A 21509-nucleotide genomic window follows, 5' to 3' on the forward strand; every position below is an offset into this window, starting at 1 on the left:
CTAGGGGCAATTATTTGATTACATTGAGAAATACAGAAGTATTCTCTCAATTTAAAAACTAATTTATAGTTAAAAGTTTGAGTAATTATAAATGTATTTTAACATTTTTGATTGAAATTCTATCAATACAATATATAATAGTCGAAATTAAACTGGTATTTAAAATAAATTAAAATAACAGCCTATCAGTTAAAAACAAAAGTTTTACTTTATTATACAGATTAGTCTTATTTACATGCATTAAAAGTACGAAGAAAATTGCTCCAAAAACATTTATGAAATTAAAACGTTAAAATAGAAACTGGTTTGATCTTTATAAAATTCTTAGTTTTCAGGGATAAAATATATTTTGTTTTATGCTCAAGAAACAAATTTTAGCTAAAACAACTATATTTAAATAATAAGAGTTGATGAATAAATTTTTGTATAAAAAAAATTTAGTGGTTGAATTTTCAATGTACAACAACTGAATACATGTCTCAAACTTTTAAAAAACAAATATTATATCTTAATTACATTTTATTTATGAAAGATTTTCTCAAAAGAGAAGGAAAAATATTTATCAACATAAATGATTTGATAAAACTAAAAAAGAATAAAGCAATGGGAAATCTAGGGAAACTATTTTAGACGAATAGTCAAAAATTTTTGAAACAATATCTGTCATTTCATAAAAGTTGTCTTATCTAAAGGATACATTGAATTTCAGTAGAATCACAGTGTTTACATTGCTATATACAAAAGAAAAACTCGTGGCTAACCTGAGAATAGCACAATAATATAAGGGCACTTTTACTAGAAAAATGTAGAATGTTTGTAAACAGACAGTAATTTGCACCAATACTTATATTGGAATCAATAACTCACTCATCAAAATCGCTTAAAAACCAAATGAAGATTCAACACAAAAAGTTTCAGTGCACCATGAAATATACATCATTTCAAACCTTCCAACCAAATATAAATATTTTTATGTTGAGATTATTTCAAAGAAATTGTAGCATTTAATCATACCTTTCCAAAATAGTTTTTTTTAAAACCGATGCAAATTTTCTTTTTATGATGTTTAATGCATTTATTTTTTATATATATGAGTAGGAGTCAGTTGCAATGTTTTTTTTATACTTTCAGTATGTGATAAAAAAAGTACATATTTTAAAGGAGAATTAACTAAGCTTGTTAATTATGAAAATAACATTATGATGAATAACTTTACAACATAAAGATTCAGTATTTTTCATTTAATCAATCACACCAAGAATAGAAAACTATTATAATATTTAGTTGGTATAATCTATACGCATTTTGTTATTCGTACATTGTTTTTCATTTAAGATGAAATTGACCAAATATATATTTAAAAAAAAAACGAATAAAACATCGAATTAAATATGAAAAATAAAATATTGAAATAAAAGAGAAAATTTTCTCTAACTTAGATCCACCTAATCCTTTTGTTGTCCATCGCAATAGACAATCCCCCTATTTTAACAAACTATTTTTTATCCAAAATTTTAGAATACTTAATAAATTCATTTCCCCCCCCCTTTAAAACAACTATGCTTAAAAATTTAGCACTAAAACTTTATCATTGAACTATACAATTTACATTACACATTTCAAAATTTGGTAATAATTTACAAAAAACAACATATTTAATGCTTGTATTTTAAGAAACATTATTCAAAATTGTTTATAAAGACAAATAACGAAAAAAAATATATATAAAGACTGCAAATAAATTATTTTGTAAATAAAATTATGTATGTTATCATACAATGTACAAGATGAAGAATGACAAGTTTTATTAAATTTATCCTTTAAAATATTTAGCTAATATTGGAACATCATAAAATATTGGGAACTGAATGAAACATACATAAGACTAGTTCAATTTTTGAAGTGGTTTCAAGCAGACTTCAAGGAAAATGTAGTAAAAACAATATAAAGGGATATTTCATTATTAATAACTTTTATCTGACTAGCAGCTCTTTAAATCAGTAACAAAAAAGAATTTAAATAACATATGATACAGAGGTATGAAATGTAAAGTTTCTTTCTTTTTTCCTTTTTTCAACAACCTAAGTATGTTAGAAAATTAACTCTTAAATAACATTTATTAAAAAAAGTGATTAATCAAAAATAACTAGCATTCAGTAAGTAATAAATATGAAGTAAGTCTAAAATAGCAATCATAAGACATAAGGTTTGAAAGTAATCTCTATAATACAAAAAAGTTAAACTATACAGACTTATTTATAGAAAACATTTTTTATTCCTATTATGACAAACATAAAAAAAAATAATGTCAACAAATTAAAAAGGCTTTCTGCAATTGATCTCCTTAATGTTCAAGAAAAAATAATGTAGGAATAAAACTTGTAATAATATTTCTACCATTCAGTCTCTTATCAATAAATAATGAAGAAAAAAAATTTTAGTATAAAATAATAACATGAAATAATTCAAGAGTTAAAATCTTAACAATTAAAGAGAGAAAAAAAAAGAATTTATATCAACCATTATACTTTAAATAGTGCCATAGATAGATTTTATTTGGTAACAAAATCAATAAATTACACAGTTTTCTATTTCATTGTAATAAAATTTGTGTCTTTATTAAAATGAAAATCAAATCTAGATTTCAATTATTAATCAATAATTACCTTTAATTTAATCTTTGCAAAAATGTTTTGCCTCATTTATTTAAAACAGTTGTATAAATTATGTAGTTTCATTTCTAACATACTACGGTCATTCTTTTTTTCAAATATTTCATAAATATGTTTTCAAATGAGACAATGAAATGAAAGAAAAACATATGGAATGACAAAAGAAATGAATAGCATCTTCATGATGAATATCCCTTACTACTATCACACAGAATAGCAAAATTATTCATTTAACAAGACATATCAGCAAAGATGCATCACAACGTTAGAAGAAAAAAAAAAACAATTTATACAGAAACCAACATTGAAATAGAATTACTTGGCATAATGTGATGATGCACATTTCTCAGGACTAGGTAATTGCCGGCTGATTCTTGCCTCCAGTTGGCGACTTAAATAAAACACAAAAATTGCTTTGGATATTTTTCAGTCTGATGTGAGAGCTTACGTGTCTTGTAGAGATATAAGAAATGTCATCTTGGGGAGGAAAAAAAAGCTCAATTTATGAAAGACTACACATTTTTCGAAAATCTGTTTCAAATTCAGCGTCTATGTCACTAGTATCTGGCACTTTACCTTTAACATCTGGCATATATTGCTCGTAGTCAATACCCTCTCTTTCATAAAATAACATGTAGGCAGAGTCTGTGTCTATTTGATCACGTTGCACTTCCTAAAACAAAAAACAATTGTAAGGTTTCAAAATACAATTTTTAGAAATATTTTTTATAACAGATGCAAATAAAATTATGCAAAATCATCCAGTTACGCATCTTTTAACATGAAATTACACAACTAGAAAACTATGGTTTCTGAAAAAGAATAGAACCCAGCAAATGAAAATTGATTTTACTTTTTAAAAAAAGAATAGAGTCAGTAAAATAAATATCGATTTCATTTAAAGTGAAGACCATTTAAATGCGTGACCCTTTGATAATTTGAATACATATAATTTTACAGAGAATAACAGTCTTCAAGTTCACAATTTGAAAACCTTAGGCTAGTAGCGATTCACAATTTAAAATAAGAATAATAGTTTGATAGAAAACATAACAGATTTGCAGAATACTATGGTATAATTTAAATTTGCAATTCAAAAATCATTGGTATGCATAAAATGGTTCAAAAGATATTACATATAATTTGATCATCAAGTGAATAAAACTTCAATTTGTGATAAGCATACAGAGAATGGAAGTCCTTTTTGCTATAAAAACAGAATTTCTAGTACAAAACTTATGCAGGTATGCATTCAATTATGACACAACTAAACAATCAATTATGAGATAAGAATACCTTGAATATGAATAGGGATCCGATAATTCGTACAGGCAATGGTCCAGTTGGGAAAAGTGAGATTTTACAGTATTAGGTAACTATTGAGATATTTATCAAGCATTTTTTTGTCTTTTGACACTATAAATATAGTTTTTTTTTATTAGTAATGGGTAGATGTAACACACGAATCAGGTGGCAATGCAAGTTTAAGATTGGTAATAAAAAATTAGCTAACTATAGAAATTCAAAAATTTTCTGCTTTACTTTTTTTCTTTCTTCCATGCACAGCTATGATTTGTTTATACAAAATCATTACAGCTAGACCTGACTAAATTATTTATGTGGCATTTTCAGAAAGTAAAGATAACAGTTAAGGAGTCTGCTGCTATCTCTCAAGGTCATTCGTTATTTTTATAGTAAGCCTTGTTAGAGCAGCATGTCTGCTTCAGTTCAGTATTCCGTCAGATCTGAAGTGTATTCTGTAATGCAAACGGTGGGCCTCCAGTGGATATTCACCCTTTCCATCTACATTGTGAACCAACAAAATTATGCTTTTTCTGAAGGTAGATTTCATGTTCATGATGAAAAAATGTGGTCACTTTAACCTATGATCACTGACGCTCTACTTTACAATGAACAACCCACACATAAGTTAATATTGTATTAAAAAAAATATTGATAAATTGAGGAATTAATTCCGATCAGGTACAATGCTATTCTTCAAGAATAATATCGCAATCATATACCGTACAATGCCGTAAGCAAATATCTAATTAAATATGCAATTAAAAACCATCTCCTACGTAATATCTCAAATCACTTTTAAGGGGTGGTATTTCTCAACCTATTTTTTTTTTGTCGTGGATGATCGTGATTCCTTATTTTGTGAATGGAAACGCGAATAACAGAAAAATGTTTTTAGTTTGGGGTAATGTTCTCTGCTCGAGAACATTACCCCAAAGGTATTCGCAAAGGGTCATACATTTGACTCGATGACCGAATTTTAAGATATGAGCTATCGCAGGGTGTGTAGCCAGATCTTTCAACAAAAATAAGCACCTTTTAAGTACTTTTTAAGCACTCAAAAAATATAATCGCAAGTAGGATCTGTGCACTACTCAAATTAATTTTTTTCTATCGTTCAATGTTCTTAATTTATAAACTTAAAAAAATCATCATAAAAAACTTTATATAATCATGATAAATTAACTAGTTTCTCATAAATACTACAGAGAAAATTGTGCAAATCATGCACTTTTAGTAATTTAGAAGGACAATCGATATGGCAAAGAAAAAATATCTTTTTAAAAGATAGAAAATTAAGCACTTATTTACCAAGGTTTGAAAAAACCCGGGTATTTAAGAAAAAAACCCAATCCACTTGGGTTTTATTGAAAAAACCCTGGGAAAATTGGGTTTTATTTGAAAAAACCAGGGGGAAATTGGGTTTTTTCATTTAGTGCTCACAAACTTTTAAGTTTTACTGTGTAACTATTTTTATTTATTAAAAAGTGTTGTATAAGCTTAAAAATAGAAATAAATCTAAAAAGTTATTTTAATTTTGCTATATGTATTTTATATTAAGTTTAAATAATGTATTATCACTAATACATATTTGAATCTTCTTTATTGTTAAGTATATAACATTTCACAATTTTTACCTCAAGCATTATAAAATATAAATGTAGTAATATAAAAGGAACAAGTTTATTAATCTTTTTGTTTTCATGCACATTTATTTACCATATTTATTAAACATATATATATACATTACCCATTACAAAATTAGAATCTATAAATATTTATAATCGGTACAAACAAAAATTTCATCTGACTTTTGACTTTAATAAAAAACTGAAATAAATATTTAATGATCTTCCATGTTTTTATAATAAGATTAATAGAAAGTGAAATTAAAATTACGTATAATTATAAAGAGTATCAGTTACTTGTCCCATTTTTTTCAAATAATTAACCCTAGAAAAATTATTTCATTTTTAGATAAATATTTTTAAAAAGTTCTCTAATAAAAGGTTTTACCTTATTTCTTTAAGGCCAGAAAATAAAACTGTTTAAATCTGTTATTGCATCACTTAGTAAAAAAAATTGTTTCTTTTCAATTTTTTTAAGCATATGAATTAATAATAATAACCTGTTTATTAATATATAAATCATGCAACTCTATTTGAGAAATTTATGCTGCACAATAAATTATATAAAAGTAAATGTGCATCGCTAAGTTTTAAGAAAGTTTTTTTTTTTTGTTGAAAAAACACATTTATCGTTCCAAGTGGGTTTTTTCAAAGAGGGTCCACTTGACGAACCCTGCTTTTTACAAACCCTGAATATAAAAAAATTACCTTTAAGGCTTTTAAAAAAACGTAAATAAAATATAAGCGCTTTTTCAAAATGCTATGCACCCTATGTCTTTAGAAGGTGCAACCTCAAATGGGTTTAAAAAAAAAGAGAGATAATTTTATAAGAAAAAAGAAACATAATCCACCCAATATAAATCCCAAAACTACTTATTATAACTGAGACTTCTTTTCCGACTGCCTTTCTTTGAAATCTTTTATCTTACTTCATATAGACCTACCCGACACTGCAATGAAAGAAGGACCTTTCGATTATAGTCATCGAGGTACAATTAACTTTAAGTAAACGAGATCTATGAACAACTCTTTCGTATTTTATTTACTACTGTTTTATTTGGAAATACCTCATCTTATACAATAAAATTACTGAAAAACAGCATTTCAGTTGACCATGGAAGATTTGATATAAGAAATATCTCANCTAATGTAAGATGGACAAATACCTAGTAAAGGCAAAATCTTCTATGATGATGCAGCAAAAATATTCAATGCTTTAAAAAATAGAAGACGTTAAAAATGTATTATAACAAAAAAAAAAATTTTTTTTTCCAAGTCTATTTGTATTTTTTCAGTTTTTAGAAATCTCACTTAACTTTCTGAAATCTCACCATGTTTTTGAGAAAGGGTGAGAAATTCTCACCCATTTTTTTTCTATGATGAAAACACTGCAAGACTATCTGCCATTTCATTGCCTGATATATCTACGTGTGAGGGTATCCATTGTACATGAATTCGACAATATTTGGAGAGGTGTAAAAGTTTACAAAGGATGTTCAAGCTAGTATTGTCCCTCACTCTGTGCCAGCTAGCCAAGTGCTGAACAGCGCTAATCGGGACAGCGTACGAATCAGCGCAAAGCGTACGTCGGGAGTTTTACTCCTGGTAGGGCCACCCAAGGCGTGAAGACCACTCCAATATGCCCAGCTAAAGTCTGCAGGCTCCCATTACCCCACCATGAATAGGAATAGGAAATTTTCTAAATCTCATAACAAAACTAAAAATTTTTGTTAGAAAATTTTTCTAACAAAAAATTTTCACATTAAAAGATTTGCATAAAACCATACCAGAAGCATCTACAACAACTCTTTATGAAACTGTACCAGAGGGAACCAGATCCAAAAATGTTAATGGAAAATACACAAAAAGAAAACACACTTCCTTACACATTATGCAGATGATGAGTTTCTTAAGCACATTGTTATTGGTGATGAGACACACTACTATATTCAAACAATGACTCTTGTAACTCAGAAGGCACTCAAACCTAATACTGATATATCCTTCCCATTTAATAGCCCTTTTTTGTAAACCTTTTTCTTCTTTTGCCTGGGTAAAATTATATTTGTAAAAAAAATTCATATTAAAAATAATCTGCAGCTATAAAAGGTTAACAAAAATAGGTGACAAAATTTAATTGAACACACTGACTTGGAGAGAAAAATTATAGAATGCATACATAACAACTTTGAAATACGCAAATCGTTCCATCAAAAATTGATGGATTAAGAAGGATCAAAATTTTGAATGGAAACACTTTAATGAAAATTCTATTTCCCAGAGTCTTTCTACATTGATTTACATTTATCATTAAAAGATTTTTATAAAAAAAAAGATTGGAAAAGTTTTAGTCACCTCTTATTTTTTGTTGACTAGCCACAGAGTGAGTGATTATTTTCTGGGCAAAACTTTCACAATGATGATGAGATCAAAACTGAAATGTGGTTTCCACAACAGTTCTATGACTATGGAATACAAAAGCTCGTACCCAAACTTAAGAAGTGCTTTGACAGTGTCAAAAAATAAGGCACGCACCAGTAAGTAATTTTTAATGTGCCTTTAAACAATTGAAGTGATTATATGCAGCATTGCAGCCTTACTTTTGGAAAATAACAGTTAAATATTAGTAACCCAAATTTAAAATATCACCTATAGACATAATTAAAAAAAAAATTTTTTTTTTGTTTAATTATGTAATGTATACATTTTAATAAGTTTCACTTTCTTTTTGCTATTTATCTATCCTCCATTTTGTTTAGTTAAAAATAAAGTTATATTTTAAAAGGCAATCTGAATATTCACTAAATATTAATGCCTCAACTCTTTGAATAAGTCAACAGTATATTAAGTTTTATGCATAAATATAAAGTGAAATAGTTTCAAAGATGATTTTTATTCATTTAAGTAGAGAGATGTCAAACATACCTTGCAGCTGCTGTCATTGTAACAATACCACTTATTATTAGGATTGTATGCATAGCATACATAATGGCCACCACCCAGGATACCTGAATGACACTGAAATAAAAATGAGATTTTGAAATACCTTTTACTAATGAAAACCTAATTTTTATGAATTATAGAAAAATGATTCAATTTGCATAGATTTAAATTTGAAGGGTCTGTGTCTAGTGAATAGTTTAGCCATGAGGAAAAAAATTTCCTTCATATAGTGTAAAAACATAATATTATTGAATTTTTCTCTTTTGAAAGTACACTACACTGTCCCAGGGTTTAAGTTATGTTCAACATTACAGAATAAGTCCTATAGTTATAAACCACCATGCTGTTCCATGTAACTAAACAATGATTTCATTAATATTTAAACATGAAAGGTTAGTGTGTAAGGCAATTCAGAGGAACTACAAATTATCCAAAAATTCGATTGAGACAATGTCAAAAATAATGTATTAGGTGGGATTGATCCAAGCAATAGGCTGTTAAAACAATGGCTGCGACATGAGTACAGTGTGTCTGTCAAACCAAAGCAATTTTTGAATTGCTTTTTAATAGCAATATTTCTGAAGAAATAGGAGATAAGGTAGACAGGAAGTCTAAAGAATTCATCCATAAACCAGTCTCACAGTCTGTATTAGGTCACCAAGTGCTGATAATTTTGAAAAAATGATTCTTTTTAACTTCCTTCTTTGTGGGAGAATTTTGTAGTAACATGCACAAAGCATTGCTTGGAATACAATTTATTAAGCATCATCTGGGCGACACCAAATTAGGATGCCTTAGTATATTAAAGGAGTCAACTCTCACATCCATCCAATTTCAGGTCTATAGTAAAAATCTCCCTAAACATAGGTGGATAATTAATGAAAAAGCATTTCATAGAACACTATTCATTGTGCATCAGATGGTCCGGTAAAACACAAAAGATCTGTTCATCAAGCAAATGTAAAAATTTGTTCCTGTGGATTATGTTCATGTGCTAACTGAGAAAATTATAATGCATAAATAAATGAATTTTCCAACCTGACTATTGAAATAGATTCACACATAAATAGTGATGGTCTGTATATGAAATCTGATTACATAAAAAATATCAATTTGAAGCTCATCTAGTTTCTTCAGAAAGGAAAATATGTGCAATATTATTTTTATGCAAAAATTAACATTTATTTAAACAAATTATTTAATATTTTTTAATAATCATAATAAAATATTATTCTGCTCGATGTATTTATAAATAGGAAATGCAAAAAGCTGTAGTAACATAGTAGATAATATTTTGATACCAATATGTAATATTTCTATAAATTTAATCTCCAGATTTTTATTTGAAGACCTTATTTACTTAGCTAAAACACTGAAAGTATTTTTAAACTGTTAATTTTGAAGTACTACTTGAACCTAGTGCAAAATGTTAATGCGTGAACATTTTTTGGCAAACTCAAGTGTTTTTTAGTCAACAATCACTATTAAATTATATTGTATAAAAAATTTCATAGTTGCTAGAGTCGGCAAATGGACAGTTTTTTTACGCTTTGTACTATAGCCAAAATAGTTTAGTTTTTGTCAAGGTGTGCTGGCATCAAAATTGCAGGGCTCAGCGCAGGTCATTGTAGAAAAAGTAGTGAAAAAAGTGACTACAATTTTTTAAAAAGTGATAAATTATTTAAAAAACAGTGTTAATATTCAGGCAACATCCAAATAGCCTTTAAAATATACTACTTAAAAAAAATTGGTTTAGAAATATTTATTGTTGTAGCTGTTCATTGCAATAATTTACTGCTATGGAAATTTTTTTTTAAAAAAATAACATAAAAAAAATATTTTCTAATTTTTACCACCTAAAAAAAAGTTGCATGTTTAACTTTAGCTACTATGGCTTAAAATATTATATTAAAGAAGCAGTGTAAGTATACAACAAAAAAATTGTTGCTATTATGTAAAGTCTAAACACATTTATTGAGATGTGCTTCTCTTCAGGAGTAAAAAAAACGATGTGTTTTTAAACACGATGTGAAGAACTGAAAAAACGTTAAATAACTATTATTGCAACAAAAAAAAGTACCTTTACAATCGAAATGGCACAAAACGAATGTGATAAAAAGTGATTAAGGAAATAAAAATAATACTTATTAAAAGTATCAAAATTGGAAATATGTGCGACACATGTGATCATTGTCTTACATGCATATGTAATAACATTGTATAAAAAATAAAAATGGTTGAAAAAAGTCTCTGGGGAAGAAAAAAGAGTGGAATCACGATAGAACGAAGCGAGTTAAAAGTGATTTTTGAATAAATCATTAACAAATTGTAGTTACTGAAACCTGAAATTCGAGAGTCATTACAGCATTGCATTAATTAAAAAATGTAACATCGTATTAATACGAAATTAAATGCTGCAAAAACTGTCGGAAAACAACAGTCATTTACAACATAAGCCCTAAATCGAGAGCGTAAAAAAAGATAACTTTAAGGTGAAAAAGGCAAGTAGTAATAACATAGCATTAAAAAACCAAGAGGAAAGGTCTGAAAAAATTACAAAAATTTGCATGAGCGCCTAAGGAAAACACTGGAAATAAAACTATAAGAAATCACGATGAAATCATATGCGACCAAGAACGATTTTCGAATAAATGATTAACAAATAGTTGTTACTGAAATACACGTAACATAAACATCGTATTAATTAAAGTATGTAGATTTAAAAAACCATGTGAAAAAAAATTAGCGGAACTTTGTCCATCATTTGACAGATAAAATTATTATAAAACCAAGTAAATTTAGGATGAATCAATTTGAAATTCTCCAATTTAAAATTTGTGTGCCATAACATTGTATAAAAACAGCACAATTTGAAAAACCACATAGAAAGGACAGAAAAAATTCTTAACAACTACTGACATCAAATATAATTTAAAAAATCCAACGGTGTGAAATTATGTGTCAAAAAGAGATTACTCAAATTCGCAAGACATAATAACATCTTATTAAAAAAGAATCAAATTTTTGAAAAAGGTAAAAATAATAATAAAAAATAAAAGTAAACATTTTATTTAAGTTTTTCTCCTTCGAAGAAAAGTAAGAACTTATAAGGGTGCTTTATTTCTATGATACAAAATTATGCTCTATTAATCACATTTAAGGTATGTATGAACCCTACAGAAAAAGGAGTTCAAGGAGAAATACACAAAATTTCATGTTCTGCAGTTCCACAGCAGATAAGAAAACGAAAGTTAAGATAGATGCTGACTGAAATCATTCCTCGATACAGTGAATGGCTCTCTTACATTTCAAGAGGAATTCATTTGAAAGTGGAAATTGTTTATTTTTCTTCACATATTCAATCCTCCTCTCTGCCCCACCCATTTGGGTGAGTTCTTCTTTACTAGAGCAAGAGGATTGTAATATAATGGGCTTAGGGAAATGTGAAATTAATTTTTTTTTTAAAAAGTGAGATAAGTGACTAAGCCTTAAAAACAGTGAATAAAAGTTACTATTTTTTAAAATAGTGACATTAAGGGAGAAAAGTGACTCACGCCTACCCCTGACATTATCAAAATTAGGTGAGAGTTTAAATAGAGCTGTCACTTGTACTTTTATGCTTAAATAACGTTCGCATGTCTTTACTGTGATTTTCTTGTAAACCTGAGTTTACGAATTGTTTTGATGATGCTCTGTGTGTCATCATTTGAGGGTAACAAAGTTAACGTAAGTGCTTTAAGTTGCATACCATTATTCGACAGCATGAAACAGGCCTCACATTCTGTATTTTAACGATTTTGGATAAAACATACAGTGATCCATTGCACCTGTTTAGAAAGGCATGCAACTGGCAATAACCAGTTAGGATTGTTTGCTGGAGATGGATAGGAAGACGGGAATCAAACACGCTGTAGAATTTGCTTTGGAAGTGAGGTGGAACAGCCTCGAAGATGTCTGTTTCGCAGGCTCTTTGCTATGCTGAGTGCATCAAAGTATTGGCAGAACTTTACTGTGCCTATGAAGTAAACTCTTGTTTGGTTGTTTTCCCTAGAAGAATATTAAAAGAGGAATTCTCCCTTTCTCATGTAAAGATTGAACTTTCCTTGGACTTAACCACCAAATGCCTGTCCATTGTCTTGCCAGATGTCATTGTTTTTTAAAAACAACAGTAATTATTAACTATTCAAAGTCAATGTAAAATGATTGGGTATGCACAATTTTTATATTTTCATTGTTATTGAAATTAAATTCCAATTTTTATTAAATTGGTTATGAAGTTTTTAAATGAATTATTGTCTGTAGCAATAAAATTATGGATGAACACTATGATTGTATGCTCACCAGGAGTTCCTTTTTTTTTTACTGAAAATGTTCTTGTAAGATTTTGAAGGTTAGTTTAACTGCATTTTTGAATAATGAAATCTTTTGAAAATGTTCTACTGACATATTCAAATTTGAATTAGTAATAAGTTTTATGGAATGAATAGTTGAAAATCAACTTAGTGTGGAATATTGGTAAAGTTTAAATGACTAAATTTTGGTAGGAAAGTATTTAAATTGAAGTTAGAAATTGTAAATTTTAAAAGTCGTCATGCATTCTAAAAGTAAAGTTAATGAGTGTATTGGAAATGGTGGTCATTTAAAATAGAAACGAAATATGTGAGTATTTATAATAGAGATGTACTTTTATGTTTACTCTAATGTTCATTATTGCTTACTCTTATTCCAGTTGCTTATTGTTTCCTGTTAATATATGTCTTCATGGTGACTGTCTTGTATATCTGAGTTTATGAGTTGTTTTGATGTCATCATTTGAGTAAAACAAAGTAATGCTAACATGTCTGAAGCTTAGTTTTTCATACAAAAACCATTATTCAACAGTATGAATCATAAGGATAAAACATGTGGTGAGCTATAAAAGCTGTTTAAAAAGGTGGGTCACACAGTTTCAATAAAAATTTAGTAGCCATTACTTTATAAATTTTTGCTATAACAGGGGAATTACATTTTTGTGGAAAATCATCACAAAAAGATTGCATTTAAGTTACTGTAAATAAAATATGCAATGATAGAGTTTAATACATTTTAGAGAAAATATAATTAAATGGAGGGACTTACTGCTAATGCATATAACCTATATTTCATGGAGAAAGGGTCAGCATCAGCTAACCTGTGCTGGTGATAATCTGGCAAATCAGAAATAAATGAGGATTCAGTGGCAATCTCTCCATTACAGATTTCTATGGATTCATTTGTAAATAAACTATCACTAATAAGTTTCTTTTGACTAGGAACATTTTGATTAGAAGACTGTCCAGCACAGTTATCATTGTGATCAAGATGGTTGATGATTTGCACATTATTAGATGGACCCCTGGCTTTGATGATTGTTTCACGAGGCACCTGGGCCAGATAATCCGTAGGGTCAAAGTCCTCAAAGGGAAATTGAACTATCTTGTGCGATTTAACCCATCGTCCATGTAGCAGCTGAAATCTTTTCAAATGAACAATCTATAAAAGACATACAATTAGTTTCAAACACTAATAATGACCTTAAAAACATCAATGCACAACATCATTATCACAAAAATCCAAAATTTCAAGTTCAAAAAAAGTCATTACTGTGGTCACATATTCACCAAAATTCTTTTACCAAAATCACAAAATATTTCCATTTCTTAAAGTGGAGCTAAAATTTTATTTACAGGGTATGTGTGGCCAAAATAAATTTTTAATTTTTTTCAAAGACAAAAGTATAAAAAAATTTCAGATTTCGAATTTAAAAATATAAAGTTTAGAGCGTAAAAGTAAAAGAATTTAAAACATTTAATATAAATCAATAATTATTTTAATATAATTAGTTCACCTTGAATTAAAATTGAAAGCATGTCTATTTTTCCAATTGATTAGTTTGATTTTATTTATTTTTTCAATCTTTTTTTGATAATAGTTAAATGGTTCCTGTTGCTAATTCAATTTATGTCAGGTAATGTGCATAATTTTACATTATCTTTAAATATATACACAGTACAATGTCCTATATCTGGACGTCCATTACCATTTACTGAAAATGTCAATTTTATCTATTTTTCTGGGCACATTTTTACAACCAAAACAAACAAACTTATTTTCCTTTTTCCCTTTTCAAAAGTTTTTTTGTTTTCTCACGTTTTAATGCATTTGTTTAAAAAGATATTTATGATTTTTCTTTTCTTTTCTTGTGGCTTTTCGATACCCAAACATTATTCTGCTTCAAGACCCATTTGAAAAATAAGATCAGTTAAAGAAAAATAAACTTGGTTGAGAAGAATAAACTACGAGTATAAATGAAACTGATTATTAACAGTGTTGGAAAAGAATACCAGCCGATAAGTTTAGTTTCCCTTTAAATTCAAAATGTTTTTATTAATAAAATCTACTCAATTATGTCCTATGTTTTATATGATTTTTTTTTTATTCGAGTTAATTTACAATTAAAAGATTAGACTTTCTTTCATGTTATTTTTACCTGATTTTGTACCCACCTTTTTCTTCACATTAAATAGAAAAGAAAAAAAAGAGAGAAAGCGTCTTTAATTCACTAAAGAGAAAGTTCAAATAATTGTCTGCCCACTTTTATTTTTTAACCTCTAAGAAAACTTTGCTGTTAATTATCACTAATTTGTTATTTTTTACTGAATAACTTGTGTTTGTTTATCTTAAAAACTTATTGTTTGGTCTTGCTAAAGTCCCGACGATTCTATAAACAGGACTTTCAATTGTGTAGGCATACTTTACATTTGTGAACTAGAAAACTGTAATTATTGTAAACTGTAAATGAACTAGAAAACTAGAATTAGTTTCGTTTTTATGTTTTAAAATTTTTTACATTCTCTTTGAGGTAAAACAAATATTTTTCAATTCGGCATTTGAAATTAAGTTTTTTATTAGACATCCTATTACACAGATCATCGAAATGTCAAAAAACATGTAATCTTATGAAATGAAAACGACCATTATAGTTTTAAACGTTGAGATCGTTGGTTATAAAAACTGCTAAAAACAAATTTGCTCTAAATATAATTTCTGCTTAAAAAAAAATTAAAACTTACAAGAATAGGAGGCAATCGCCAAATATTCAATTTTTTTGAAGCTAACTGATGCTCTTTGCACTTTGAACAATAATATTTCTCAGCTTCTCCCAACTGTTCTTCTTTAGTGAAAGCTTCTAAACAGTCATCTAAGTTAATAGGCTCTGTTTGTAATCTCTTAGTAGCATCAACACTTTCATGCTCAATGAAATCCTAAAAAAGATATGCATTTGACATTGAAAACAGGCGGGATTTTAAATACATATGTCATATAAAAAGCTTTATCAAATCTTTTTATATTAATTCTTAGTCAAAATTATTTTTCTTAATTCATTTTTCAGTACAATAAGTCTTTCCCTTAAAGAAATAAGAAATTGTGGAGAAACCTCTTAACTAATTACTCTGGCCTTCTATAATTTATATATTATCCCTTGTAACACATATGATTGAGAATACTTGTAAGATTTTCCTTTTCAAAGGCCTAGCATAAAAAAAGAGCATTGATTTTGGCGAGCTTTATTGCCCTTGCTTTGTTTTAAAGTGATCAAATAAAAAAAATCTTCTCTTTTCCCGCATACTTGCATTCATTTGTAGCTCGGTCAGACTGCATTATTATAAACCAAAAAAATGAAATGGCGGGTATTTGTCACTTGAGTTTCGGAACATCATATTTGGCAACACTGTGCAAGCAAGCTCCCAGTTTGGGAATCAAAGTTCAGTTTGCCAATCATCGTCCATAAAGATGTTTGTTACAGGTATCATTATAGCTAGCAAACATTACATGGTGACGAAACCACCTAGGGCTTCAAGTTTTGTACATTTGCCACAGGAACAGGATATTGCAAAGAAATGTCTGTCAAGTGTAAGCTGGGCATTTCGAGTTTCATGCTATGGCTGTTCCACTGTCTGGCAAAGAGCCAGGTAGCGATATTTATGTCTGCAATAGGTCCAGATACTACAATGATGTTCAATACATTTGAATTATCAGAAGCACAGCAAAAGGATTTATCAGTAATAAAACTCAAGTTTGACAGCTATTTCTCTCCTGCCCAGAACGAGATGTATACATGCTATATTTTTTAGTAGTTTACAAGGTAAGCACGAAACTTTTGATTCATATTTTACAAAGCTTAAAACCAAAACCGGTGATTGCAATTCTGGAACTTTGCAAGACAGCTTATTGCGTTATCAAGAGAAAATTGTTCTGATAAGATTAGGCAATTGCTTGCCAAAAGAAAACTAACATCAAAGAAAGTTATTTATATTTGTAGGGCTACAAATCAATTGAAAGATATACATATTAGTAACAGTTTAGAAAATGAGGTGTTGTATATTAAATGTTTAAAATTGAAACAGGTCAAAAAATTTGATAGTACTAAACCATGAGTAGTAAAAAAAAACTTAAATTATATTGGCGTTGTAATTTGTCGCATGATTTTGGTAATTGTCCAGCATTTAATATTACACATCAAGTGAGTGCTAAAAACATTAAATTATGCTTGACAATGAAAATTTCAAGTGCTATATACTCATGCGCATAAGCCAAAATCTCACAAATTATTAAAAGAAAATAATATTAACAATATTGATAGTGTTGAGAATTTAGCTTGTGATACATTACATATAAGGTGAATTATTTAAATCATTTGATGATATTTTTTCAGAAGATATTTATATTTTTAACCTTTTACATGGCTATTAAAATTCTGATATTTTTCATACTATGTTAATACGACAATCAAATTTTGAGTTATCACTTTTTGACACTTTCAATTCATGGCGATTCCATCCTAATTTCACGTGGTTATAATTGGTAGTTATTATTTTTCTGGACTTTTTCACATGGTTTTCAAATTCTGATATTTTTTATACAATGTCAAAACAACGTTCATATTTGAAGGGTCACTTTTTGTAGCTTCCGAGTTTTGACTACTCCATTAGAATTTAACAGATGGCAGTTTTTTCAGTTATTATTTATCTTCTTATAGGCCTTTTTCAAATGTTTTTTAAAATCCAATCTTTTTAATGCATTATTATGAGTATCTTTTTAATACATTTTTTAATCGAGTACTTCGAGTTTGAGGTAACACTTTCTGACACATTCAACTTACAGCGATTCCGTCGTAAATCAATCGTAACTCGTTTTCCAATTGTTCTTCGGACATTCACTTAGCAAAACTGAAAATAATCTTGAATTTTCAAATATTCTATAAACTTAGCATGATAACGGAGGGCTACATTCTCAAAGTCACTTAAACATAATATTTCCAATCCAAATAGAGAAAAATTTTCAACTTCAGGAAATTTCACAAGATTTTTCAGACATTTTTGCAAACAATAAATATGACAAACCGAATATTAGAATTGAAACTGAAAGGATAAGATTAACATCAGACTTACCAGTTTTCTCAGAGCATATAAAACTTCCCCAAAACAAAAAATTTGAAATATATAGATCAGAAAATTTAAAGTTTACAAACTAGAATTCAATGTAATGGTGACTCATGATAAAAATAATACTATTTAAGTAAATTAAAACCCTTCTTAGGATCAATAAACATGTACAACAAATTTATAAATAATTATACAAAAATAAGAACCCATTTAATCAATCTTCTGAAAAAAAATTTCTTCCAAATGTCAATAAATATTTGAAATTTTAAAAAATTCTTGCCAACATCTTTTTAAAAATCCTAAAATGATGTTTTTATAGGTGCAAGTCAATAAGGCACCCATTCTTGCTCTTTAAGAGACTATGAAAAGAACTATGCTATAACTGAATTAAAATGTCTTGTGGTGGATGCATTAATCATGTGATGTTAGTTTGAGAAAACATCTAAAAGGAAGACTCATTACAATTGAGTATGTATGATTATGACATAAAATACACCAAAAGCACCTCAAACTTTAAAGATGACATGTTATTTCAGGATTATTCCTGAAAGAAATGATAATATTACTATTAGTATTGAAATAAATAGTGGAAACCATTTTTCAATCCAATTTGTATTTTGCAATTAGATGAGAATTTGCAAAGTCCAACAGCTAAACATTTTCTTGAAATCAATAATATTTCATGTTTATAGAAAAAAGATTCTACCAAAATTGTTGCTCCACTTTTCTTAAGACATATATAATTTAAAATTAATCATGAAAAATTTGGTCATCCTGAGATTCAAAAAATTATTAATCTACTAACGTCTGTTTATTATTAGGAAAATATTATTTTAGAAATTACAAATTTTAATAAACATTGTCATACTTGTCAAATAAATAAAAAAAACCTAGACAAAAAACAATTTGTCTTACTTCAATCAATACCCTCAACCGACAAACCTTTTTGAAAGAATTGCAATAGATAGAGTAGGTCGTTTTAATTATTTCAATTCTACTAAAAGATACTGAAGTTTAATAATCGATCATCAAAATCAATAAATGTGGCCTTTTGTATCTAAATCAATAACAAATTTATATATAATTTTTCTACCAAATTTTTTAAATTTAAATTCCTTAAAGAATTCTATAGTGTGTGAAGCAAAGCATTTGCTTCTTTTCATTTAAAAAAAAATAATTAAAACATAAAATGAAACAATTGTTAACTACAACCCATAATTCGGAAACTAACAGAAAAGTAAACAATTAGGGCAAACTATTGTAAGGAACTTGAAATTAATGGTGGTTAATGTGCTTGATGAAATGGAAAATTAATGATGTTTAATGTCTTTTAATGGTTATGGCTTTTAATAGTTTCTCATACAGGGAAAAAAAATACAAGCAAATTACAAATTTTGTTAGTATATTTTTGGGGTAGGAGGTTGTGATATAAAAAAGCTATAAATTTTTTTAATATTATTTCTTGGTCTAAAGTCTCTTTCTTAAATCATTATTAAGTGCTAAACACATTCACACAATCGGTAATTCACATCATTAAAAATAGATTAAAGAAAGCAGTAAATATAATTTTTTTCCCATAAGAAATCTCGTGAGAATCTTTTAACAAATTATTTGGCCCTATTGTAAATGTTAAATTATCTCTAGTAACACATATGATGGGGGGTAATTATAAGCCCTAACATATAAAATGAGTTTTGATGAGCACATTGATTTTGATGAGTTTTTTTGTTTTCCCTCTGTTTTAAAATTTTCATTTTCTCTTTACATGCATTCATTCCTAGCCTGGTCAGACCGCATTATTATATATATAAACTATTGACCTAACATTGATCCTCCTGAATTTTTATATTGTTACCTATATAAAAAAATATCTCTCTTGCCGAAATTCAATGCATACATTGTCACTAAATTAAATGCCAACGTTTTGGTACATGAAAAATTGTAATTACCCTTTCTAATGAAGTTTGATAACGTAGATGTAAGGCAGTGGGATCCCAATCTATGGCGATAACTGCACAACCAAAATTGAAATCTGCATCACAACATTCTATTTTACAACCTCGGCAAAACCTGCCAAGTCACAATGAGTAAATGTTAGAATTTGAAACATTCAATAATAAACTATAGGGTGGCTACTAAATACTGTAACATTCGATAAAATAGGAATTAATTTATAACATTTGGTAAAACAATTTCTCTCTCTCTATTTCCGTTATTGGCACTTTCTATAAGTACAGACAATTTTTGATGAAACATTTAGAATAAATTTAAAGAGGGAATAAAAAAGGTTGATGGTTAACAGCTTTTTGATTAAAGATTTGCTGCAGGTAGAATCGTAAAGTAATGAAAATATCATGAGTTTACCGGTGAATTTATACATAGAACTATAAATTGATTATTGGATACTAATAGCTGTAAAGATCAACCCGGGTCTGGTCATCCATTCCTAGTTCACACAAAAAGAGCATTAAAAGAATTCATGAAAAAATACAAAGAAATCCACAGCTAATAAAAGGGCTGCAGAAGAGAACTGTGCAAGTTATATTACATGAAGACATGGGTTTTTGCCCTTACAGCAAAAGAAAAGTTCAAGATTTGCACAAAAATTAAAAAGGTTACAAAGATGAAAGAAAATGCTGAATCAGCACAGTAACGAAAATGTTGACAAAACAATCTTTTCTGATGAGAAAATAGTTTGCACAGAACAAAATTATAATGCTAAAAACAATATTGTATATTCAGCAACCTTCGATGATATACCTGAAAGTGCAAATACTTCAAAACAAGAATTCTGTAATGGTTTGGTCTGCAGTGTCAAGTTACAGAAAATTTCCTTTGAAATTCATCGAGGTAAAAGTCAGTGCTGAATATTACAAAAAGGAAGTATCGACTACACATTTATTGCCAAATGCTGACGGATTGTATCCCAAAAAGGATTGGATATTTCAGCAAGATTCTGCACCGTCAGACTGAGCCAAAACAATACAGGCAGGCTTTGGGGTATTTTAGAGTCTAAAGTTAATGCTAAGCAGCACAGAAGTTTGGACTCCCTCAGAGTTTCCTGATTACACGTATGAGACAAACTACCTCTTAAAATAATTGGTCCCGCCATGGGACAATGACATAAGAGATTATTTTTAGTAACCGATAAAGATGGTGGTTGATTCGAATTAAAATTTTTAAAAGTAAACTTCCATTTATAATGTTAATCATACTTGCGTATTTATCATTTTCTATTTAATATCTGTACAACAAAATAATTCAATATTTGTTACAGTATTTTGTAGCCACCCTATATGTTAAATATCCATAATTTTATATCAAACCAGAACATTAGGAAGAAAGAAAATTTGAATAATTTAATTAAATTTTTGATATATTAAATAATAAAGAAATATTGCATAATAAAAAATAATATAATTATATAAAATAGAAATAAGATCAGGGGTCTGCTTAGAGGAAATTTGGGTCCGTTAATGGACCCTTCACAAAATATCCTT

The 21509-nt window shown here is 28.1% G+C and overlaps 1 protein-coding gene across 2 annotated transcripts in view; it reads right to left on the minus strand.

The window, feature by feature from the left end:
* Window positions 1-624: 624 nt before the first annotated feature.
* LOC107451889 (Ubiquitin specific protease 32) overlaps window positions 625-21509 on the minus strand; it is a 103400-nt gene continuing 82515 nt past the window's right edge. For both annotated transcript variants that reach the window (XM_043050113.2, XM_043050112.2), the window contains 5 exons: window positions 19959-20079; window positions 15637-15828; window positions 13664-14056; window positions 8528-8620; window positions 625-3345 (listed from right to left, as the gene is read on the minus strand). In XM_043050113.2, the coding sequence (XP_042906047.1) occupies window positions 3175-3345; window positions 8528-8620; window positions 13664-14056; window positions 15637-15828; window positions 19959-20079 (970 nt within the window). In that variant the 3' untranslated portion in view covers window positions 625-3174. The remainder of the gene's footprint in view (window positions 3346-8527; window positions 8621-13663; window positions 14057-15636; window positions 15829-19958; window positions 20080-21509) is intronic.

Source organism: Parasteatoda tepidariorum, chromosome 2 (assembly GCF_043381705.1).
Source record: "Parasteatoda tepidariorum isolate YZ-2023 chromosome 2, CAS_Ptep_4.0, whole genome shotgun sequence".
Taxonomy (NCBI): domain Eukaryota; kingdom Metazoa; phylum Arthropoda; class Arachnida; order Araneae; family Theridiidae; genus Parasteatoda; species Parasteatoda tepidariorum.